Raw genomic sequence first — 23,587 nt, 5'->3', positions numbered from 1 at the left:
AAATAATATATTTTAAAGTAATTTTAAGATAAATCTTTATATACGATTGATAAAATTATCAAACTAAATATTCTAAAAGTTATTAATAGTTAGATTTTTCAATGGGTTTATTGGAATCTTGTTCAAAACATCATCTTTTGTAGGCTGGAAGAGTAATACTTAACCGAAACTCGAAATGGTAAAAAAAATAAAGGAACAGATGGATTACAGGATGAAAAGAGTACTCAGTAGTCGACCTCACGGCACCGTATGGGTAGGCGCCATCTCCAGAGTTGGGCAGAGAGTGGTAAAAGATTCTAAATTTTAGTCTAGATAATCTAAGGACCGAGTTTTAAAAGGATCAGATTTTAATTTTACTTAATTATAAGCTAAATATATATATATATATATATAAAGATCAAGTTGGATTAGTTACCACCTCCGGTTGGGCTGCAGTGTTGCACTCGAGCCGAAGGTCACAAAGGTCTGGTGATTGATTGCGAAAGATGTGTGGTGCGTGGACTCGCACGAGTCAAGACTCGGGACGTCCGCCGTGTGCGACCGGGCGACCCTACCTCCGTCGTTATCATGCAGTTAAGTTGGCCAATCGAGAGGGTTCCCTGGTGCGTACGCAACAGTATCAGTCAACCACTCAATCGGGTCGGTCAACGCTAGCTGTCAGTGAGAAGTGACTACTGACTGTGTTGCTCGGAAGAAAAGACTACCGAAAATTATTGGTTGCACATGAAAAACTTCGAGATTAAGATCTCACCCAAACGAGAAAATAAACCAGTATATTTGGTGTCTCGGGAAGAATCTCTAAAAGGTTAATTTGCTCAGATCTTCAGACTCCAGCATAAGCATAGTGTCAGTATGCCTTATGGTGAGTTGGTGGCAGAGAAGTATTCGTATAGCTGGTTGGTTCTAGGTAGAATAACAATACATCTAATTAGTTACCACGAATTACTGCAACACCCTTCTTGGACGAGCCAACTACTGCGACCTCAGCTTCGATGCAACACTTGGTATCTCGTCGTCAGCTAAATTCAGAATAAACAAAGAAATACCCAGTATCATGTTGGCACAAGATATTGGGTAATACAATGCAATTGGCGGGTAGTTTTTACTTTGTAGAAACACAATTGGGTGGTTTTTGTTGACTATAATATTTTGTTGACAACTTTTTTTAAAGCTTTGATTGACAATTTTCTTAAGACATGAATATTTTATTTTTTTTATTGGCGAGCCTGCAGTTTGCACCACTTGATTGTCTCAAGAAACAGGCCCACCAATTGAACCCGTTTTCACACACACTTACAATTCGAAAGGACGTGCCAGTTGAAACCGGTTAACACAATGGCCAGAACAAACTTGGCCTGTTACACTTTAGTCAGGAAATTTATTATTTACAACAAGTCTTAGGGGGCTATAGTCTTAGGGGGCTATAGGATTTAGCCGCAGGGTCCTCGAAACGCTATTAGCGCCACTAGTGCTATTTTGTACTGCGGTGGTCATAGCAGCAGCTCCGTGAAACCACTATAGCGCCGCTATAGCACCTCTATAGCCCGCTATTTAAAACATTGCAGGCCTCCGACACTACAAGCTTCAATTCATCCCCGTTTTTGGAAATCCAAACAGAAAAAAGATCAATTTTCGCTGGAAAATCTATGCGAGTTCTTGCGTTTCAAACTGGCAGCCATGTAAAGCTGGAATGAAAATTGTCCTCAGCCTGCCATATTGAAATAACTTGATTACTTGAACTGAATACTCCCTTAGTTTCAAATGCAACACTTGATTTTGAGGACATAGCCCTTAGACACGTCCTTCAAATCCTCCAGCTGTTTCATAAAAAAAAAAGAAAAGAAAAGAGATCCTCCAGCGACATGAACTTCTTTGAAATCCTACCTTGGAAATAGAGCATTGGAGTTGTGGAGTTGGAAAAATAATTTTTCACTTATAACAACTCCCTTTCAGGATCATATATGTAGTTGACTGAACTAAGGAACCAACCTTATTACAGCTGAGTGGATTTAAGCTGTGTCATCAAACAAGTGCAACACAAACACACACGATGACTATTCATGTTAAAAACTTAAAGTACTAATACATGTACTTGCCAAGCCATCCTTCTATATGGTAAAAGAATCTGAATATGATTACCAATGCAAAACCCACGTCAAATCCCAAGCCATCAAAGAGGAAGAAAATGATGGCATCAAGTCTGTCCTGCCACAAAGTATTGGGTTCTGGAGCCGATATGCTTCGGATGGTTGAATCTGGACCTAGATTGTCACATTGCTTAGAAAGCTGAATTCCACATAGGCCAGCATTGCCGTCAAACGAGCTGCTGGGAAATGACAAGAATTGGTTTCCCTGTGGTATTCTTCCTGTCAAGTTGTTGTAGGAAAGGTTCAACCATGAAAGAGAAGTTAGAGAGGTAAACTCCTGTGGAATTTCTCCGGAGAGAGAGTTGCAAGAGAGATCCATTGATTCCAGCCTCGTTAAGTTACTGAGTTGTGATGGAATTTTTTCTTGTGAAGTTATTGTGCGACATGTCAAGTCCATGAAGTGAAACAAACCTTCCAATCGAACCCAGAATGGAACCCTCAAATGAGTTGTTTGAGAAATCAATTACTTTGAAAGCAGTTTCAATTTTGGTGATACTTAAAGCGGCATCTTTGAATGTGACAATAACAGTATCTTGACAGACTCCTTTCCATGTTGAATTTGTATGATGCTCTAATATTTGCCCCACATCGTTGCTGTTATTCATCATCTATTGCTCCCAAATTCTCAAACCATTTGAATGCAACTCACCAAAGAAATGGTTGGAGGCCAAATCAACTATCTGTAAACTTGTGAAGTGTTGCTAGCCATCCTAAAGGTCCCTTATACTGCCGTGGGGTTGGTTAGATCTCAACACGAGAATTCAAAGCTTTGGAAGAGTAGCCATCCATGATGGAAATGAATCTACAATCTGATTATTACCAACATCAAGAACCTCTAAATCCTGGCAATTCTCTAGAGATCTAGGTAGCGCACCTTCAATTTGATTTCCATTCAAATCAATTGTCTGAAGCTTACATCCTTCTCTAATATTTTCAGGTAGCACGCCATGTAACTTGTTTTCTCTTAACTTCAATATGCTCATCAGGTCAGCTTTTTTCATAAGACAGGATGGAATTGGTCCAGAAAAGTAATTGTAAGATAAGTCCATGATCTAAAGGTTGTTTAAACTACAAAACGAAAGTGGTATATGTCAACTTAATTTATTTTTTGACAAATTGATATAGATGGCATTTCTATGATACGTGCCAAAGTCAGTTTCAATGGAAGAGAAGTTATTATTTGAGCAATCCAACAAAACCAGGTCGGATGAAGTTAGTGGTACTGGTATGCTTCCTTGAAGTCTATTAAAACTTAGATCAAGAAAATATAAATATTTCATCTGAACAATATGATACTTCTCTAAAGAAGTAAACTTGTTGTGTGAGAGGTCCAAATACATAAGGTGCTTCTCCCATAACCAACTTGGCATGGCCCCTTTGATTTGGTTATTCGAAAGGTTGAGACCTCGAATAGTGTTAAGATATTTTAATGATGCTGGAAATTTTGTAAGGTTGCAAGATGCGAGGTATAGGTGCTGGATTTTAAGGGAATGAGAGAATACCGTATCACCTTCTTTTTCAATGAGCGATATCATATTGTCACTCAGGCTAAGATAGGTGAGATTTCTCAACCTCCAGATAGAGCCAAGTTCTATTGTGCCTGTCAATTTATTTGATTCAAGACCGAGAACCTAAAGATTCGTAAGCTGAAAAAATGATTTCGGTATTGGGCTGTGAATTGATTATTTCTTAAAAGAATAGCCCTCAATGGTGAGGATAAAGGAGCAGGAATGTCTTCCACTGAGCCAACTAGCTGATTCTCAACCATAAGAAGACGTTGCAGGACTGGAAGAGCGAACAAAGACTTCGGAATTTTTCCTGCGTGTAAAGGTAGAGTACCAGTTAGATTGCTGGAGATTTTTTCAATGTCTATCGTATACTCTCCCATATAAGTTAATTTTACATGAGAATTCCTGTTTAAATATGTGTACGCATGTTGCCATGTTGGCAAGTAGATGCACCCTCTTTTTTGTTTTGCCTACAAATCTTCACGGATACTCTGCTCCGCATAGTCGTAGGAGATGCCCGCACCTCCCAATTGTGATCAAGTAAAAGACAGTAGCTATCTAGCGCGGCCAGCCTGATAAAAGGCCTAACACATCAGCCAGCGTGGCCAACAAAAGCTAGCGCTGCAGAGGCCCACTACCTCAGTCCAATTAGTTTTGCAGTCCATGAAAGATGTTTGCTTAGAGCAGGTACAATTTTTTGGTCCGTTAACAACAAAACTTAGATCATATAGCAAGATTGATTACACAAACTAGCTTTTTCCTTTCTTTTTTTTATCTATCTACTATTTATACTCATTTCTCTATTTTCTTTATTATGTTTTAAATTTCATTGTTTCCTATTAATATTCTATTTTATTTTTTATTTCAAGTTCGTATCTTCTACTTTGTTTTGTATTCCTGAGATGTTCCATGATTTATTTTGGATTTTTCCCATTAAAGCAAATTAGATTGTTCTATCATTCTCTGGAATGCTCATTTTATGTTCCGTAATGTACAACTTTTGTTATGTGTGTATAATAACATTTTGTTCTATGAGTGCTCATAATTAGTTTTATGTGTATATTTTCTCTATGAGTTTGTATATTAATGGTTCCTAGTGTACAAATTTTTTATTCCGGTCCTATAAAATTTTGCAAAAGGGTTCATGATTTGTTCTATGGATATGTTTCTATTTCCTTGAGTTCACATATTAGCTGTTTCTTGTGTACAAATTTTTTTCCTTATTATAAAATTTTATTACATGAATGTTCATGATTTGGTCCTTGAGAAGTCATAACAATCAAGCGTTAGATGTTTCAATTGGGTAAGACTGCTGAGCCAAGATAATCCCGTGTTCTCCGAATCTGATCCCATATGTTCACTACCGGATTCAGGACCTTTGCCGAGTGTCGTAGACACTCGGCAAAGCCTTGAAAACACTCGGCAAAGGCTTTGCCGCGTGTAACACCCGGCAAAGGGCACTCGGCAGTGAATATTCCGGCAAAGACGTCTTTGCCGAGTGCCTTTTGTCGGGCACTCGGCAAAGGCTTTGCCGAGTGTCAGGTTTGGCACTCGGCAAAGAAAAGTAGCCGTGACGGCGTTTGGGACCGTGACGGCTCTTTGCCGAGCGCCCTCGGTTTGGCGCTCGGCAAAGGCTGGCTCTTTGCCGAGTGCCTGTGACGTGGCACTCGGCAAAGGGCAGACTTTGCCGAGCGCCAAACAGAGGGCGCTCGGCAAAGTTTAGGTCACTTTGCCGGGTGCCTGTTACGAGGCACTCGGCAAAGTTCAAGTCACTTTGCCAAGTGCTTTTTTTATACACTCGGCAAAGAGTTTTTTTAAGATTTTAATTTGTTTTTTCCGTGGCATTTTACACAAGCACATATTCACACAGGCATATTATATATTCACACAGGCATATTATTTGAAATTTCACATACACAACCAAATTCACGCAAGTCTTATCGTCACAACCAAATTTAACAAAGTCTCGTCAACACACAAGTAATATCACATACACAAGTTCACCACATAAGTGTTAACAAAAGGTTCATTTAAAGTTCACCACACAAGTTCACCACACATGTTCACCACACAAGCTCCAATGTCACAAATGAAGATTTCGAGATGGCTGATTTGGAGTTGCCTGATTTGGAGATGGCTGTGCATGCGGATCATTTGACGCCGCCGATTGTCTCTACACAGAGAAGAAGAGATTGCATGTGAGACAAGATAAATGACGATCGTACATAAATATAGCCAGACTATTAGAAACCTAATAAAGAAATAAATCAGTACAAGTGAATTCCTCTAATCATCATCTAATGTACAAAAGCATCTAATACTGAATTAAGCTAACAAACAGCATACAAAACAAAAAATCTCTACTATCAATAGCAACGAAGAACTAACACTTCAGCATACAAATGCAAGAAAGTGCAGCCCCGCTGCACAGAGGTACATATCACTCTGGATAAAGTGCAGCTAAACCTTTCATGGATTGAGTACTAACATATACGAACATGCATTGATCAAGTGATCAATATATTTCATTTATGTGATAATGTGATTATGTGATATACAAATTATAATCATAAGCAACTGTTTTCTAATATATGAATCTTATGACATCATTTCTGTATCACAAAAGTTATCATTTAATAGAGTGATCGTTCCTGAAAGGCTTGTCCTAACTAAATGAAATAAGCCTTGTAATTTCAAATGTTGGGAGTCTTGAGGAGATGTGTGATTCTGGATTAATTTCATGAGGGGAGTATCATCTATTATCACATCAACTGCAGTTTACTTTCTACTTGAAGATCAGAGGCATAAATTCCTAGGTCAAAAAATAATGTTGTTATGTTGCCATGTTGGATGCACTTCGGAACTGCTAGCCTACTAGCACAGTTCCATCTTTTGCTCTATCATTGCAACTTCATTCCACCTTACTTGTCATGTTCACCTAGTATTTTCTACTATGTTCTTTTTATTAACGCGCGCATAAAAAATAAACTTTAAAATGCTAGCTCGCTGAATTAAAACATAAATGGACAAAAAGGTGCCCTCTAATCTTTTAAAAAGGAGCCCTACCATTACATAAAAGGACAATCACAAGCCTTTTAAAAGAAAAGAAGCTAAAGTTTGTCTGCAACTGATTAAGGAAAAGCTATTTTTATATACTAACAATGTTTATCTAGATGTATAGCAAAGACTATATATTTAAATTTGCTAAAACAATCTATATTTTATATTTTATATACTTACAGGAGTAGAGTACGGATCAGGTGGTGGAGGTTGCGCGAACAGAGAAGCTGGCGGAGGTACACCCGTTGCAGCGCTAAGACTCTGCATGTAAGTAAGTACATTACTCATCCTTTGCTCCAACTCCTGTCGTTTCCTCGTCTCTTCTTCCAGCCAGCCCTGCACAGTTTTCACGCCAATGTTACAATAATGCAAACAAAACGTATGTAATAATCAATGAGCGACGGACAAAGAAGGAATAATCTGGAGTGCCTGTATCTAATGGCGTGAAGTGTCCTGCCGAGGTCGTATGGCTGGGCTCGCACTCGTGCTCCTTGCTCGGATCTGAGAAAGTGTAGGAGTAGAGGACGAGTCGATTGCGCCATCGGCAATCCAGTACCGTCCTTTCTTCTTACCTCCTCCGACCCTCATGACGATCTCTGTGTCAAGATCCTCTGTGGTGGGATCATATTCTGGGCCATGGACCTCTCTTGCCATCGATGTGTAGTCACTGAGGCGGGAGTGGATGCTCGCATTGCTGTATGCCTCAGGCCTGTCCTCCGGGTTGTAACTAACGTCGGAGGTCGCCTTTCCCTTGTGGGACAGAGCAAATGCCGTGAAGAGATTGCAAGGCTGGCCACCATGTGACGATGACTGCGAGAAAAGCAACAAGATGATTAGAAAGCATGCATAATTGAGTGTTAGATGAAATAAATGTGCATACCCATGCTTCAGCGTATCCGTTGAGGTTGCGGCTGCCTTGATGGTGTGCTACACCTGGCATCATCAAACGTCGCTCCCGGCAAGCAACATGATTCTCCTCCCACTCCTTGAAGCACCACTTCTGCACTATGTGTCGCCAGCAATCGGGATACGAGATGCACCAATTAGGAGTCACCTAGAAGACACCAAGTACATGCATGACGTATTAGAAGATGAAATTAAGCCGTCCTTATGTAGAAAAAGAATCAAGCCACAGTGTTTTGTTCTTTACCTGTATGTACTGCTCCGGAGTCAAATAAATTGTTCTTGCTTCTTCTTTGGTGACCCTCTGTCCAAGGACGGTGGCGTGGTAATTTCTAACGGCTTGGATACGCGCCTCGTAGTGCATCTCCCAGACCAGTTTCTTGCAGCAATTGGTGATCACCACATCTGCCTCGCCCTCTTTACCAGCCTCGCATCGGAAGAAATCCTACATATACAAACACAATGGATCTCATTCATTTATGGTATAAAATTGTGCAATTAATATGCGATTTATCGAGCACTTACCCACAGCTCCCCCTTCACCTGCTCCGCCTTGTTGCTGAATACCCGACCCTCCCGATCTTCAGCATCCGGGGCCGCGGTGTAGTGCTCAAATGTATAGGCCGGCTCCCACACTCCGCCGTACAAAACCATGCCAGGAAAGTGTTGCCTGCATAGAATACCGATGATGCCATTGATGGTGCGCTTGTGAGAAGCTCCAGGCTGCACAATCTTCCAACCCCTGCACAAGTGATTAAGAAAAATCATTACTTTCTATTCCAGATTTGAACATATTACATGTACAAGCGGTGAAAACATTTAAAGTTACCTGTTCTTATCGGGAGTAATCAGCGGGCGCCTGTCACGAGGTATCGGTCGGTGAGGGAGACTCGAGGGACCTCGCAAGTAGACTCTCGACGCACCAGAGGCTGCGGAACCAGAGCCCGTGGAACCAGAGGCGGTGTGCTGCAAATCCTCGTCCTCCTCCTGCGAGTCCTCGTCCCTCTCCTGCACCTCCTCGTCCCTCTCCTGCATCTCCTCATCCCTCTCCGACCCCTCATCCTGCGTAGGCAACTGTGCCACCTCCTCCATGTCGTCCTGCGAGGGCCCCTGTGAGCTCCCCCTCCCCTCCTCCCCCTCCCCCTCCGTGACGACCCCTCTGCTACATCGGACGGTGCAAGGGCAGTCCTCGCCCTGGAGTAAAGGGACCGTACGTTCCTCAAGTAACCACCGCCCACCATCTTTGTTCAATCACCTGAAATTAAGAAGAGTAAATCAATAAGTACAGATAAACTTGCCATACTTAGAAAGAGATGCAAAATAAATAAAATATAATTATGTAATAATATAGTATTACATTGATTAAAAGTAATCTTCATCATCAGGATTAGCTGGATCATAAGTCTCGTCATCACTATCAACCATGTCATAGTCCGCATTATCCGAAGCATAACTATCGTCATTGACATTGCCTAAATGTAATGTTTCTAGCATTTGTAAGTCTTTTGCATTTTGCACCTCATCCTCCTCCTCCTCATCATCAATAACCATTTCAACTTCCGTTCCGATCGCTTCGGTTAAGTCTATCTCAAATCGCCCTTCTAGCCCCTCTTCTTGAAAGAACTCTCCGTCTTATGTGTTTGGGTCTAAGTTGTAATCCTCATCGATTGGGACAGGTACTTTGCCATGCGGTGATACCTTGTGCACAACATACCAACCCTTAAGATGCTCCTTGGTTTGGCACGCATATGGGAGATAATAAACTTGTATGGCTTGTTGGGCCACAATATAGACATCGTCTCCTGGTAAGATGGAATCCTGTCGGACCTCCACTAGCCCAAGATTAGAATATGTCCGTCTCGTTACCTCTGGATCAAACCAATGGCATTTGAATATGATGGGATTGAGAGGTTTGGAACCACGAAAACTGAGTTCGTATATTTCTTCAATTCTTCCATAATACTCGACATTATCAAGGCCGAGAGTAAAAACTCCAGAATTTGTGGTCTTTCGATTGGGTCGACTTGCCTCATGGCTTCTCGTCCAAAAACGATATCCATTAACGTCATAACCAGAATATGACCTGACCCTATAGTCAAAGCCATCTGCAACCTGTCTCAACTCGGCACTCATCCTATGACCCTGCAAGTTCAAGCACGATAGATTGTTATATTATTTGCACGTAACAACTACGATTGACAAACTAAGTACGAGCTACATTGGACGGTACCTGCTGTTTGAACCAAGCAATGAAAGTGGGCGATCCATTCCCCGCGCCCTGTCTAAGAAGGGTGTCACATTCCTGCTCGGTAGGATCCCTTGATTGACGCCAGAACTCACGAAGAAATCGCTTCATGTACGGCACCACCTCTTCAAGGTTGGTCAACACATATAGCATGATCTGACGCCATTCTTGAGGGCTCAATGTCTTATTGCTCGAACCACTTGCACTTCCGAGTTGCCCTTGCAACAGGCTGAGGTTCGATTCATTTTCGCTAGCATTGTAACGAGGGGAGGATTATGCACGCTAGGGAGGTTGTCACCTACAGGACAGCAAGTACATGCATGACATATTAGAAGATGTAATTAAGCCATCCTAATGTACAAAACGACCAAAGCCACGATGTTCTGTTCTTACCATAGTATGTTGTTGTGAAGTTGGACACCTCTTCATGAATGTATGCCTCTGCAATGGAAGCCTCAATTTTGCTTTTATTTCCACATTTCTTTCGAAGCACCTTTAGACATCTCTCAATTGGATAGAACCAACGACCCTGCACAGGCCCCCCAATTCGTGCCTCATACGGGAGGTGCAAAATCATATGCTCCATCGGATTGAAAAAGCCGGGGGGAAGGATCTTCTCCAACTTACAAAGCAACACCGGTGCCATTCTTTCTAAGTCTGCAACCACGGTCCGAGATAACTCCTTGGCACAAAGCTGGCGGAAGAAATAGCTCAACTCTGCAAATACTAGCCAGACATGCTCAGGGAAATAGCCTCGAACCATCACCGGAAGAAGCCGCTCAATCCATATGTGGTAGTCATGACTCTTCATCCCTAAGACTCGCATAGATGAAAAGTTGACCCCCCTACTCAGATTAGCTGCATACCCATCAGGGAACATCAACTTCTTAATCCACTCTAGTACTTCCCTCCTCTGGGGCTTGGTCAAGACGAAATCGGCCTTAGGCCTTCTCCATGTCTTTCCGCGACAAGGAGGCTTCATCTCTAGGTTCGGTCTATCACATAATATTGCCAGATCAACTCTAGCCTTAACGTTGTCCTTTGTTTTGCCAGGAATATCCATGATTGTTGACCAAAGTGCCTCAGCGATATTCTTTTCGGTGTGCATGACATCAATGTTGTGTGGAAGGATCAGGTCATCATAGTAGGGGAGCCGAGTCAAGCCTGACTTATGAGTCCACATATGTTGTTCGCTATATCCCACAAAGCCACCTGCTGGATTGACCACGAGACCATCTATTTCCTGACGAATTGCGACACTAGTCTTCATTGGAGGTGCAAGGCTTGTCACTACGACACCTTTCGTAAAGTTCTTGATGTCTCGTCTGAATGGATGGTTAAGAGGGAGGAATTGCCGATGTTTGTCGAAAGCAACATACTCGCCACCCTTCTGCAACCAAATGAACCTAAGACCTTCCTTGCATACAGGACATGGGAACTTCCCGTGAACACACCATGCGCATAATACCCCATACGCCAGCAAGTCATGCATGGAGTATTGGTACCAAAAATGAATTATGAAGTTTTGCTTTGTAGCCCGATCGTATGTCCATACCCCATCCTCCCAAGCATGGATCAAATCATCAATGAGAGGCTCCATGAACACACCCATATTATTCCCCGGGTGTCCAGGAATAATCAACGACAAGATTATGTTCTGCCGTTGAAAGCATACGCCCGGGGGAAGATTGAGGGGGATAACGAATACAGGCCAGCATGTGTATGTGGCAGCCGACATTCCATAAGGATTGAACCCATCTGTTGCCAGCGCAACACGTACATTACGAGCATCTCTGGCTTTCTCATGATGAATGCTATCAAAGTGTTTCCATGCTTCACCATCGGATGCATGTACCATCTTGTCAGGATTGTATCGTTTGCCATTTTTGTGCCAAGTCATTTGTTTCGCGTAGTCCTCAGTCATGTATAGCCTCTGGATCCTCGGTATGAACGGAAGGTATCGTAGGACTGTCACGGGAATGTTAAGCTGCCTCTTTGGGCCATCACCATCACAGTCTACCTCCATGAACCTTGAGAATTTACACTTTGGACAGTACTTTGCTTCCGTGTATTCTTTCGTAAATAGGACGCACCCATTCCTACAAGCATGTATCTGCTCATACGGCATCTTGAGCGCACGAAGGAGTTTCCGTGCCTCATACATGCTCTTTGGCAGAATGTGACCCTTCGGAAGCAGGCTGCCAATAACTGTCAATAAAGCATCAAAGGCGCCTCGACTCAGACTGTACTGCGACTTTAACGCCATTATGCGTCCAATGGCATCAAGCTGAGAAACCGTCGTATGTCCATGAAGGGGTTTATGTGACGCGGCAAGCATGTCGTAGAACGCCTTTGCGATCGACTCTGGCTCCTCCTCCGTTTGTCCCTCGGCGAACCGTGCCTCCCCATAGTCATCCAACATGTCCGCTACACCGGCATTAGCATCATAATCCTCAACACGTGGTCTCACCACATCCTCTCTCATACGATTGGCTTCACCGTGGTAGATCCACCCGGTATAGTCTGCCGTAAATCCATTCTTGCAAAGATGTTCCCCCATGTTCTTCTTATTTTGTCTTTTCCTGTTTGCACACTTGCTGCATGGGCAGAGAATCATATTCGCTCCTTTAGCAGCTTCGCCAAACGCCATTTCCAAGAAAGTATTGGTCTTCCTGATCCACTCACTAGTCATCCCAACCTGACTTGGGCGGCCAGTGTACATCCACGCACGGTCTTCCATCCTCTAACATATACACCGGAGACAGAGTAATATCAATTGCCCTACGTATATGCACGGGAGCGAGGAATATGGCATGTTATATCAACACAGCAGAATGATCTATAACAACTCCTAAAGATACATGGTGTATTTTTTTAAAGAAACGTGCATCAGCTGGTGGAATATGAACGGTGGAATATGAACGGATGCAGTACCTGCGGCGGCCGAGCAGCGGCGGGGGCACGGCCGAGGGCGCGGGCCGGGGGCAGTACCTGCAATGGAAGCCTCAATTTCAAATTCAGAATTTCACCAAACAACACTGGTTTCATAACATGGATTCGTAAAACAGCACTGCACATACTAAAACAAGGGGGAAATAAGGATTGGTGGTGTTTGGTGAATTGCTTGGGTGCATGCCGTGCTATTTTGTGGATATGCAGGATACAGATGCTGTTTCGTGAATACCATAAGAAACAAGTGCTGATAAGAGTGATCTCTTCACCCTAGGCATGACAGAAGAAGACAGTAATAATCTTGCAAGGTTGCTTTCCTGCAACAATGGGTATTTTGCTTTCCATACTCGACTTCAGTTATATGCTGATCTATTGGCCTTTGCTAGCCCCCAGATAGGAAATCTCACCCCCCCCACCCCCCCCCCCCCCCCACTACCAGAATTTTCATCGTTATCGAGAATTCAATATCTACTAAGTACCATGTGTGGCATTATCTTGTGGGTGTAACTTAGGTTCTTTGTATCACCGTGCATATTCCTATTGTTTCCGACGGTTCTCTAACTCTTGCAGAGATGCAGATTTTCGAATATTTGAGGGAACAAAGAAATAATATGGCCTCTAAGAAATCAGTAACCTGCAGTGTGATATCTATTACCACTATATGTTTTCTTATTTGCTCTAGGCCTTAATTATAGCTAAGCTTAGCTCATTTGGTTCAAGATGTGGACGTACGTCCAGATCACCCAAGTTCTAGTCCTCACCAAGGTGGATGTACATGACTGGCACCCATGCCCAATCTGAATGCTATCATATAATAAAATTGATTTTTCCTGAGAACTGATGATGTTCAATTCCTATCTTCAAGTCTCAGTTGCCCTTGCAGAAGTTGCAAGTTGCAACAGGGGTAAAGGTAATGACCGCAGGGTGTGTTAGACAATGAGTTATTTTAAAGGAAAATTAAATCACTTACTCACAGCATGGTCTACAAAGGCGAAATCAGAAATTAGCAATTCTAAGTTTCCTGTAAGTGCATGTTCATTACAAAAATGATGGTTGGACAAAACCTACTAAACCTCGGGCCGGGGGCGCGGGCCGGGGCGCGGCGGCGGCTCAGGCCGGGGGCGCGGCGGGGGGCCCGGCCGGGGGCGCGGGCCGGGGGCGCGGCGGCGGCTCGGGCCGGGGCGCGGCCGCGGCCGGGGGCGCGGCGGCGGCTCGGGCCGGGGCGCGGGGGGGGCCGGGGGCGCGGCGTCGGGGCCGGGGGCGCTGCCGCGTCCGGGGGCGCGGCGGCGGCTCGGGCCGGGGCGCGGCGGCGGCCGGGGGCGCGGGCCGGGGACGCGGCCGGGGCCGCGGGGCGGGGGAGCGGCGGCGGCGCGGCGGGGCCGGGGGCGGGGGCGGGGGCGGGGGCGGGGGCGGGGACGCGGCCGGGGCCGCGGGGCGGGGGAGCGGCGGCGGCGCGGCGGAGCCGGGGGCAGGGGCGGGGGCGGGGCCGCGGGCGGGGGCGAAATTGAAGAGCGCGCGCGTGTGGGTAACGGGCGGGGGCGCGGTGCACTGGTATATATTCCCTCTTTGCCGAGTGCCGCAGATCGGAGGCACTCGGCAAAGAGGAGGCTTTGCCGAGCGCCCCGAGCAGGCACTCGGCAAAGAGGCGGCTTTGCCGAGCGCCCCAAACAGGCACTCGGCAAAGAATTTTAATTTTTTACACCTATTTGCCACCAAACTTTTTTGCTGTGATACTTACATTACATGCAACAGTATGTGCAATTTGTGCCCATTAATCGAAGTGTTTGCTATATTTCATCAATTTATTTCATGTTATTGAATTTCTTGTAATTATTAAAATTTGAACTAGAAGTCACACGAATAATGGAAAATAATGAACCAAAAAATGATATTCACGTTATTGAAGCATGCGTTGAGACATTATCGAGAAAAAAATTAGAAATTTCAAATTTGTTGTCCACGAAACATGACGACGAACTTATTGCTCAGTTGTTTTTAAAATGTATAAAATGCAAATATGGTCCGAAAATTATGAAACTTGTCGAGATATAATGATATCACATGGGGAACCTATGATAAAAATCTGACGAGGTTTCGTTAAAGTAAAAACATACGATGCTTACAAATTAAAAGTTTTCCAAAGAGGTGTATGATTTTATATACAGACCGATTAGGTGTTAAGCATTGTAGATTGCAAACTTTCACGAAATCTTATAAAATTTTTATCACAATATCGTCACATGATAACATGACATCTCGACAAGTTTCATAATTTTCCGACCAAATTTGCCTTTTTATACAATTTAAATACGATTTAGTCGCCATATTTCGTGAATAGTAGTTCAAAAATTTCTGATCCTTTTTTCGATAAGGCATCAAAGCATGCTCATTAACATAAATAACAATTTTTCATTCATTTTTTCCACTATTCGAATGACCACGCAGTTCAAATTTGAATTATTCAAGAAATTCAATAAAATAAAATAAATTGACGAAATATAGCAGACACTTTGAGAAATGAACCTAAATTACATATGTTGTTGAGGAGAATGTAGGATGACAATAGAAAAAAATTAGGACAAAATAGAGAAAAAAAATGTGTACATTTTGCCGAGTGTCTTGGCCAGGCACTCGGCAAAACGTCTCTTTGCCGAGTGCCTGTGACGTGGCACTCGGCAAAGAATGACGCCGTTAATTGCGTGGCGCTTGTTTGCCGAGTGTCCTCCTTTGCCGAGCGCCCGACACTCGGCAAAGTATTCTTTGCCGAGTGTTTTTCTTTGCCGAGTGCCTGGCGCTCGGCAAAGGATGTGTTTACCGTGTGTTTTTTTTGCCGTGTGTAGCACTCGGCAAAGAGTCTCTTTGCCGAGTGCCCGATATTTAGCACTCGGCAAAGCCTCGGACACTCGGCAAAGACCGCGTTTCCGGTAGTGGTTGTAGTACCAGGTCATCCAATAATGGAAGCTTAGATATCAAAGCGGGGAGTTTGTCATCAACGGCTATCGTGTTAAGGCCCAGTATCTTTAAAAACTCAAGATTGCTAAACGAGGTCGGCATGTCATAAGAGAAATTGGTCCCTGCTAGATTTAGTGTTTCCATATTATTTCCTACTTGAAAGTGTGTTAATCTCACAGAAAGCATGAGGTTATCAGACAAATCAAGCGTACTCAATTTTTTTAGCTGGAAGACTTTTGTTGGAAACTGCCTTTCAAACTTTTTATTTAATATGTCTAAAATGATCAGGAAGATAGTTCAGAAAAGTACTCGGAGAGTTTGTCGGTAATCCAATTGTTTGCAAGGCTGATCACCATAAGTGAGAGAAGCCTTAAGAATAGTGGGCTAAGTCTAGGTAAAGCTTAATTAGTTAATCTAATTTTATATTACATATAAATCGTTGTCTCTACTAATTTGAGACTGCAACTGTTGCTATGCTTTTCTATAAGTTTATTAAAATTGAAAATGGTTAGGTTTAGAATAATATTATAAATAATTACATTTTAGTCTGAAGAAAGTAATACATCTTGGAATAGAGGAAGTAGCTAGTATCTTCGAGAATCTAGAAGGATATGAAAACAGTGATCGAGAGAAACATTAGCACTTTTGTGGTCCGCGGTGGAACAAAGTCGCCGGAGAACAAACGAGAAGTCCGCCGGAGAACAAAGTCGCCGTTGATCGACGCCACAGCCGTAGGTCTCTAGAAATCTGATCTAACTCCCAATCCGGTTCACTCATTACATTCGCTAAACAAAGCAAATTACCAATTAACACCTCGATTAAAATCGCATTTGCCACACGGCCACCCAGCCACTATAATAGACGACGCCTCCTCCTTGGCTTGGCAGCTTCTTCTTCCTTGTCGCCACTCGCCACTGACGCTCGCAGCGCACACGTCCCCCGCGCGCTCCTGCGTGATTCTGGAATCTTGCGCCACTTTTCTACATCCTGCGCGGCGCCTGGGCGTCCACGTCGCCGTCGACGCCCTCGCCCAGCTCGCTGTGATCCTGCCTCGCTCCACGTCGCGCGCATGTACTAGATAGCTAGCCCTCGTACTCTCTCGCCGGCGTTTACGGCCGTGAATCTCCCGCCGACGTGGCCCCCGCTGTCGCCACCACCGCCCACCCCGTCACGGGCGAGCTAGCTTTCCCACGGTGGCGCGTAGAGCGAGTTGGACCCCGTGTCGTGTTCAATCATTCTCTACCTGTAACCCAGCGAGGTTCTGTACTGTCCTTGTACATCAATCAACTAGCTAGGAAAATTCAACATGTTATTCCAAAAATATTACGGGCCTCTGATCCTACAAGGCTACAAGCTTCATTTCGTTTCGTCCACGTTTTCGGAAATCCAAACAGAAAAAATTCCAATTCTCACAGGAAATTCTTTGTGAGTTCTTGCGTTCCAAACTTGCATGTGGCAGCCATGTAAAGCTGGAATGAAAATTACCTTCAATCTGCCATATATATTGACATAACTTGATTACTTGAACTGAATATTCCCTTAGTTTCAAATGCAGCACTTGGTTTCTGTGAACAGGGCGACGGCAAATGCCTTGGAAATTGAACATTGGAGTTGGGAAGTTGGTGAATTATTTTTTTCACTTATAAACAACTATATTTGAGGGTCATACATATATGAAATTATGAAATTGAGTGAAACCAACCTTATTACAGCTGAGTGGATTTAAGCTGTCTCATCAAACGAGTACAACACAAACATACATGACTATCCTTGTTAAAAACTTATATTACTAATGCATATGCTTGTAAAGCCATCCTTCTATGTGGTAAAAGGATCTGAATATGATTGACAATGCAAAACCCACGCCAAAGCCCAAGCCAATAAACAGGAAGAAAATGATGGCATCAAGTCTGTCCTGCCACAAAGTATTGGGTTCTGGAACCGATGTGCTTCGGGTGGTTGAATCTGGACCTGGATTGTCACATTGCTTGTAAAGCTGAATTCCACATAGGCCAGCATTGCCTTCAAACGAGCTGCTGGGAAATGTCAAGAATTGGTTTCCCTGTGGTATTCTTCCTGTCAAGTTGTTGTACGAAAGGTTCAACCAGGAAAGAGAAGTTAGAGAGGTAAACTCCTGTGGAATTTCTCCGGAGATAGAGTTGCAAGAGAGATCCATTGATTCCAGCCTCGTTAAGTTGTGAAGTTGTGATGGAATTTGTCCTGTGAAGTTATTGTGCGACATGTCAAGTCCGTGAAGTGAAACAAGCCTTCCAATTGAACCCGGAATGGAACCCTCAAATGAGTTATTTGACAAATCAATTAGTTTGAAAACAGTTGGGATTTTGGTGACACTTAAAGCGGCATCTTTGAATGTGACAATAACAGTATCTTGATACACAAGTGGTCTCCAAGTTGAATTTGTTTGATGCTCTAAATTTCCCCCACATCGTTGCTGTTATCCAACATTGCTCTCAAATTCTCAAACCATTCTGGATGCAAGTCACCAGAGAAATGGTTGGAGGCCAAATCAACTATTTGTAAACTTGTAAAGTGTTGGTAGCCATCGTGAAGACCCCTTATAGTGCCGTTGAGTTGGTTAGATCTCAACACGAGAATTCGAAGCTTTGGAAGTGTACCCAACCATGATGGAAATGAATCGACGATCTGATTATTACCAACATCAAGAACCTCCAAGTCTTGGCAATTTGCTAGGGATCTTGGTAGTGCACCTTGAATTTGATTTTGATTCAAATCGATTGTCTGAAGCTTACACCCTTCTCCAATATTTTCAGGTAGCATGCCATGTAACTTGTTTTCTCTTAACCTCAATATGCTCATCAGGTCAGCTTTTTTCATAAGACAGGATGGAATTGGTCTAGAAAAGTAATTGTAAGATAAGTCCATGATCTAAAGGTTGTTTAAACTACAAACTGAAAGTGGTATATGGCCACTCAATTTATTTTTGACAAATTGATACTGAAGGCATTTCTAACATACCTGCCAACAAAGTTAGGTTCAATCGAAGAGAATTCATTATTTGAGTAATCCAAAATAATTAGTTCGGATGGAGTTGATGGTATCGGTATGCTTCCTTGAAGTCCATTAAAACTGAGATCAAGATCAATTAAATGTGTCATCTGTACAATAGGAGACTTCTATAAAGTAGTAAACATGTTGTGTGAGAGGTTCAAACTAACAAGGGGGTTCTTCCATACCCAACTTGGTATGGCCCCTTCGATTTGGTTATTCGAAAGATCCAGACCTTGAATAGTGTCAATATACTCTAATGATGCCGGAAATTTTGTAAGGTTGCAAGATGCGAGGTTTAGGTGCTGGATTTTAAGGATATGAGAGAATATCGTATCACCTTCTTTTTCAGTGAGCGATATCATATTGTTACCCAGGCTAAGATGGGTGAGATTTCTCAACCTCCAGATAGAGCCAAGTTCTATTGTGCCTGTCAATTTATTTGAGTCAAGATTGAGACTTTGAAGATTCGTAAGCTGAAAAAATGATTTGGGTATTGGGCCTGTCAATTGATTACTGCTTAAAAGAATCTCCCGCAATGGTGAGGATAAAGGAGCAGGAATGTCTTCCAGCGAGCCAATAAGCTGATTATCCAGTAAAAAAAGCACTTGCAGGGCTGGAAGAGCGAACAAGGACTTTGGAATTTTTCCTGCATGTAACGGTAGAAAACCAGTCAGAATGCTGCATACTTTATTAATGCCTTTTTCCACAGAAGCGCCTGTGCGAACTTGAAACAAATTAGTATCTCTGTGACTCTATCCATTGGAGCTAAATATATCAGCGCTCATCACCTTTTCGGAACAGACAAATTGATAATGCTTAAATTAATATATAACCCATCCATATTTCTTCAAAAGAAAAACTGCCCAAATTTAAATTTGGACATGTTTATACCGTATAGTTTATTTGCTGTTTCTATATAATTGGTGTTCCAAAAAAAACTTGGCACTAAAAATCTCGCTTCTTAATTGAATCACAAAAAATAAGATCCAAATAACTCAAAACATAGCATGACAGATAGATCACATTTTTAAAAAAAAATGGATGGCAGCTTCATATTTTTCTGATTTAAAATGAATTAGTTTTGAATTTTTAAATAGAACTATAATTTTTTATTTTTAGAAAATGAAAAACCACCTTTCAAACCACCAAAAAACTTAGTTGTATAGGTCAACAATCGCATGGTCTTTGGTGTTGGGTTGTGTAGTTTAGGGTAGAAACGTCCGTACTCCTACCTTATTCATGTGTTTTTCTAATCCCATTATTTGTTACCCTATTGACCCATTGTTTCAAACAAGCCTTGGGCCAGAGAAAGTGCAAACAACATTAACGCAATCTATTTTATATACATTTTACAGTAAAAGTTTTGGTGCTACAAGTGATTATATATGCTAAAGTTGATTTCTCGTTGAGAGAACCTTCAATTGCCATGTAAAGCAGTTCAGAATATGAAAAGGTCTGTCCAAAATAATTAACATATTCCTTGTTATATTATGCAATCTACCCAATATTGTATAAATGTATCTGAAATATATCTAGGATGAGAGAGAGAGAGAGGCAAGATGGCTAAAAAAACTAAAAAAATAATTGATATTAGTTATGGAAGACCCAAGTCGTGTGCTCAGGTTAAAGGCCTCGCACCATTGAAACTGCTAAACTATGGAAATTGGTCAAAGACTCAAAATGAACATAACATTGTTTTTTCTTTCTCAACATTGCCAAAATTTAAAGCCTTTTTCTTGTTTCCTGAAGGTTGCTCTGTTGATTTCATAAGTTACTAAAATACGGGATTTCCTATTCACTTGAAGTCTGTTATCATTTTGTTAAAGGTGTCTGCATGGCATGTCATAAAGTAGGTTTAGGATCTATCTACAGTTGAAAAAAAAAGAAAAAAGGATATCTAAGAAGAAAGCAGTCGGGATATAGTCTAACCTCCTATGTGAGAAGACCAGACCACCAGCTTCTCAAGTTGGATCAAGTTCCCAATTGTTGAGGGTATTGGTCCAGAGAAATTGCAATCACAGATGCTTAAAAGGACCAACTTTGTAAGATTGCCTATCGACGATGGCATTCTCTGCTCTGAGAAGTCACAGTTCAAGAACTTCAGTTCGACCAATTTTGTAAGATTTCCAATCTGGTACGGTATTGGCATGGAGAAACTACAATCCGCTATTGTCAAACTTTCCAGCCTTGTAAGTTTGCCGATCCAAGTGGGAATCGATTTAGAGAAGTCATAACCATCAAACAATAGGTGTGTCAATTGGGTAATATTGCTGATCCAAGATAATATCGGATTCTCCGTATCTGGTCCCATGAGTTGCAGGTCATCCAATAACGGAAGCTTAGATATCAAAGAGGGGAGTTCGTCATCAATGCCCATCATGTTAAGCCCCAATGTCTTTACATACTCAAGATTGCCAAACGAGGACGGCATGTCACAAGAGAAATTGGTCCCTGCTAGATTTAGTGTTTCCAAATTATTTCCAGCTGGGAAGTGTGTTAACCTCACAGAAAGCATGGGGTTACCGGACAAATCAAGCGTCCTCAAACTTTTTAGCTGGAAGATTTTTGTTGGAAAATGCCCTTCAAACTTATTGTATCCCAAGTTGATCGTCGTAAGTGAGCGAAGCCTTGAGAATGAAGGTTGGATAGGACCTGATATATAACACTGATACAAGCTAAGAACCTGTAGCTGGGGAACGGAGTCTGCTAAAACAGTGGACCAAGTCGATCCACTGCTAGATAAATTCACTCCATCAAGATAAAGCTCCCTCAGGTTGCTCATATTTGCCATGAAGGTTTTGAAACTTGGCCGCTCAAAATACAAATCATAATTTTCAGACAAGTCAAGGGTGACAAGGTTCTTGAGGCAGGCTATTCCAATTGGGATCTGACCCAAAAAATAGGTGCACGAGAGGTTGAGGTGGATGATATCCGTGAGCCGCTCGAACCCAGAAGCCGGGAGCGAGGCTCCCCTAAAGTCATTGAATGCAAGGCTGAGGTTCCTGAGAGAGGTGAGGTTGAAGAGCGCAGGATCAAGCCAACTGCTCATCAGGTCGAACTCACCGAGGTCAAGAGAAATGACTCTTCCGAAGGCCACGTCACAGGTGACGCCCTCCCAGTGGTGGCAGCAATCTGTTCCAGCTTGCCATGATGGTAGGCTGTCACCAATGAAGGAAGCTTTTAGCTGGAGGAGGGAAGAAGCCTGATCCGGCAGGCAAGGCGCTGCGGTGCTAAGCTTGAGGAGGCATGCTATGAACAAGTGCATAAGGCTGTGGAGATGTTCCTTTGTGGGAGCCATTTCGCTACTGGTTTGCAGTTTCCAGCAAGTTACAATTTGTGTGACCGATTATATTATATAGGATAAATCTGGGTAGTATAGATATTTCTATTCTCTGGTTGTTCTGAACCATGCATTCCGATCGCTGTCTGCTAACTCGAGAGGAAGACTAGTGAACCGGAGCCATAGAAATTCGCGTGGAAGTAGTATTGACCACAACTATAGTTAGGAATCTTTATCATTATTTTAAGGTAATGACTTTACTACATCCGGCCGTAATTTTATTTGTTGGTACGCACGCTTTACATCGATTGGCTCACACCGGAGTGGGAGATTCTTGTCTCCTACGACAGCACACGCACGCGCAAGTAATTTTAAAACTTAAAAAAATTGTAGTTCGTGAACCGGCCATCAAATTCAAATTCTGATTGCACAACTATATTTCTTTCGAAAAGATCTTCAAAATAAGATGTCACTCGCATATGTTTCGATAATATTTTTGAAAGACACAAAAATTGCTTATATAGAATAGAAAATTACCAACATAAATTAGTAAAAATGATCAATTAATTTGCTAAAGTTGCCTATCACTTATAATGCAATAAACATCAACCTACCCCAACAAAATTGTTGGGCATCATTATTTAATCACACCATCCAATCTATCTTCTCAAAATCAATATCAATATTCACTTAATTGAACTTAGGTGAGTCAAGCAACATTTCGTAAAGCCATAAGCAATTTTTACAAAAGTCATATGCAAATTATAATACACTAAAAGATATTTTCTCACATGAAAAATAATATAGAGGTATTATTGAAACGTAGTGGTGTGGGATCCTGTTTTAAAGCTCTAATTGAAACGAGCGCAACTGTGTCATCAGATTTTGATTTGGACGCTCGATTTTGAAAGTATGATCTTTTCTGTGTTTGAAATTGTGTGCATGCGCATGCATATCCGTTCTCTTTCTTCTTCTCACATACGCATGCACGTATTGATATCATCCGTCCTTTTTCTTTTCTCTCTCCATCCCTCTCATGCATGTAGATATCTAGTGTGTTTGCCCCATGCTGGTTTGCTCTATATAAAAAAAGACGGCCGTATCAACGGTTATAATACGGCCGCCGTAAATTAGCAACATCTAATGAATTATATTGTATAACAAAGAAAATAATATATTTTAAAGTAATTTTAAGATAAATCTTTATATATGATTGATTAAATTATCAAACTAAATATTCCAAAAGTTATTAATAGTTAGATTTTTCAATGGGTTTATTGGAATCTTGTTCAAAACACCATCTTTTGTAGGCTGGGAGAGTAATACTTAACTGAAACTTGAAATGGTAAAAAAATAAAGGAACAGATGGATTACAGGATGAAAAGGGTACTCAGTAGTCGACCTCACTGCACCGTACGTGATACAGGTAGGCATCATCTCCAGAGTTGGGCAGAGGGTGGTAAAAGATTCTAAATTTTAGTTTAGATAATTTAAGGGCCGAGCCCTAAAA

The 23,587-nt window shown here is 42.3% G+C and overlaps 2 protein-coding genes and 1 pseudogene across 4 annotated transcripts; all 3 read right to left on the bottom strand.

Moving 5' to 3' along the window:
* Positions 1-2,079: 2,079 nt before the first annotated feature.
* On the bottom strand, positions 2,080-8,710 carry LOC112880132 (annotated as a pseudogene).
* Positions 8,711-17,454: 8,744 nt separating this feature from the next.
* LOC112883163 (receptor-like protein 54) lies at positions 17,455-18,740 on the bottom strand. Its single transcript, XM_025948415.1, is given in 2 exon segments — positions 17,455-18,203; positions 18,206-18,740. Coding segments are annotated over 2 exon segments (1,113 nt in total). The 5' UTR covers positions 18,672-18,740; the 3' UTR covers positions 17,455-17,556.
* Positions 18,227-22,108, bottom strand: LOC112883162 (receptor-like protein 53). 3 transcript variants are annotated; one of them, XR_003226763.1, is made up of 4 exons: positions 20,727-22,108; positions 19,135-19,443; positions 18,765-18,875; positions 18,227-18,642 (listed from the first exon to the last, which is right to left on the bottom strand). XR_003226763.1 is itself a non-coding variant. In XM_025948414.1 (4 exons), exons 1-4 carry the CDS (start codon positions 22,093-22,095, stop codon positions 18,823-18,825), a joined length of 1,644 nt encoding a protein of 547 aa, XP_025804199.1. In that variant the 5' UTR covers positions 22,096-22,108; the 3' UTR covers positions 18,765-18,822. The 3 variants fall into 3 exon arrangements, 1 of the variants encoding a protein (XP_025804199.1); XM_025948414.1 differs by lacking the exon at positions 18,227-18,642 and having other exon boundaries at positions 19,135-19,224; positions 19,312-19,443; XR_003226762.1 differs by having other exon boundaries at positions 18,477-18,642; positions 18,765-19,443.
* Positions 22,109-23,587: the final 1,479 nt, after the last annotated feature.

Source organism: Panicum hallii, chromosome 2 (genome assembly GCF_002211085.1).
Source record: "Panicum hallii strain FIL2 chromosome 2, PHallii_v3.1, whole genome shotgun sequence".
Taxonomy (NCBI): domain Eukaryota; kingdom Viridiplantae; phylum Streptophyta; class Magnoliopsida; order Poales; family Poaceae; genus Panicum; species Panicum hallii.
The sequence above is the reverse complement of the archived record's forward strand: the minus strand, read 5'-3'. Positions and strand labels throughout refer to the sequence as shown.

Bases quoted from the DNA above. Each gene is read 5' to 3' on its own strand.
- LOC112883162 (XM_025948414.1), bottom strand. From the start codon at position 22,095: ATGGCTCCCACAAAGGAACATCTCCACAGCCTTATGCACTTGTTCATA. The intron at 19,444-20,726 runs GTTAGACTATAT...CGTTACATGCAG, and splicing joins CTGGTCTTCTCACATAGGAG to GAAAAATTCCAAAGTCCTTG. The intron at 18,876-19,134 runs GTGATACGATAT...TCTTGATCTCAG, and splicing joins ATCGCTCACTGAAAAAGAAG to TTTTAATGGACTTCAAGGAA.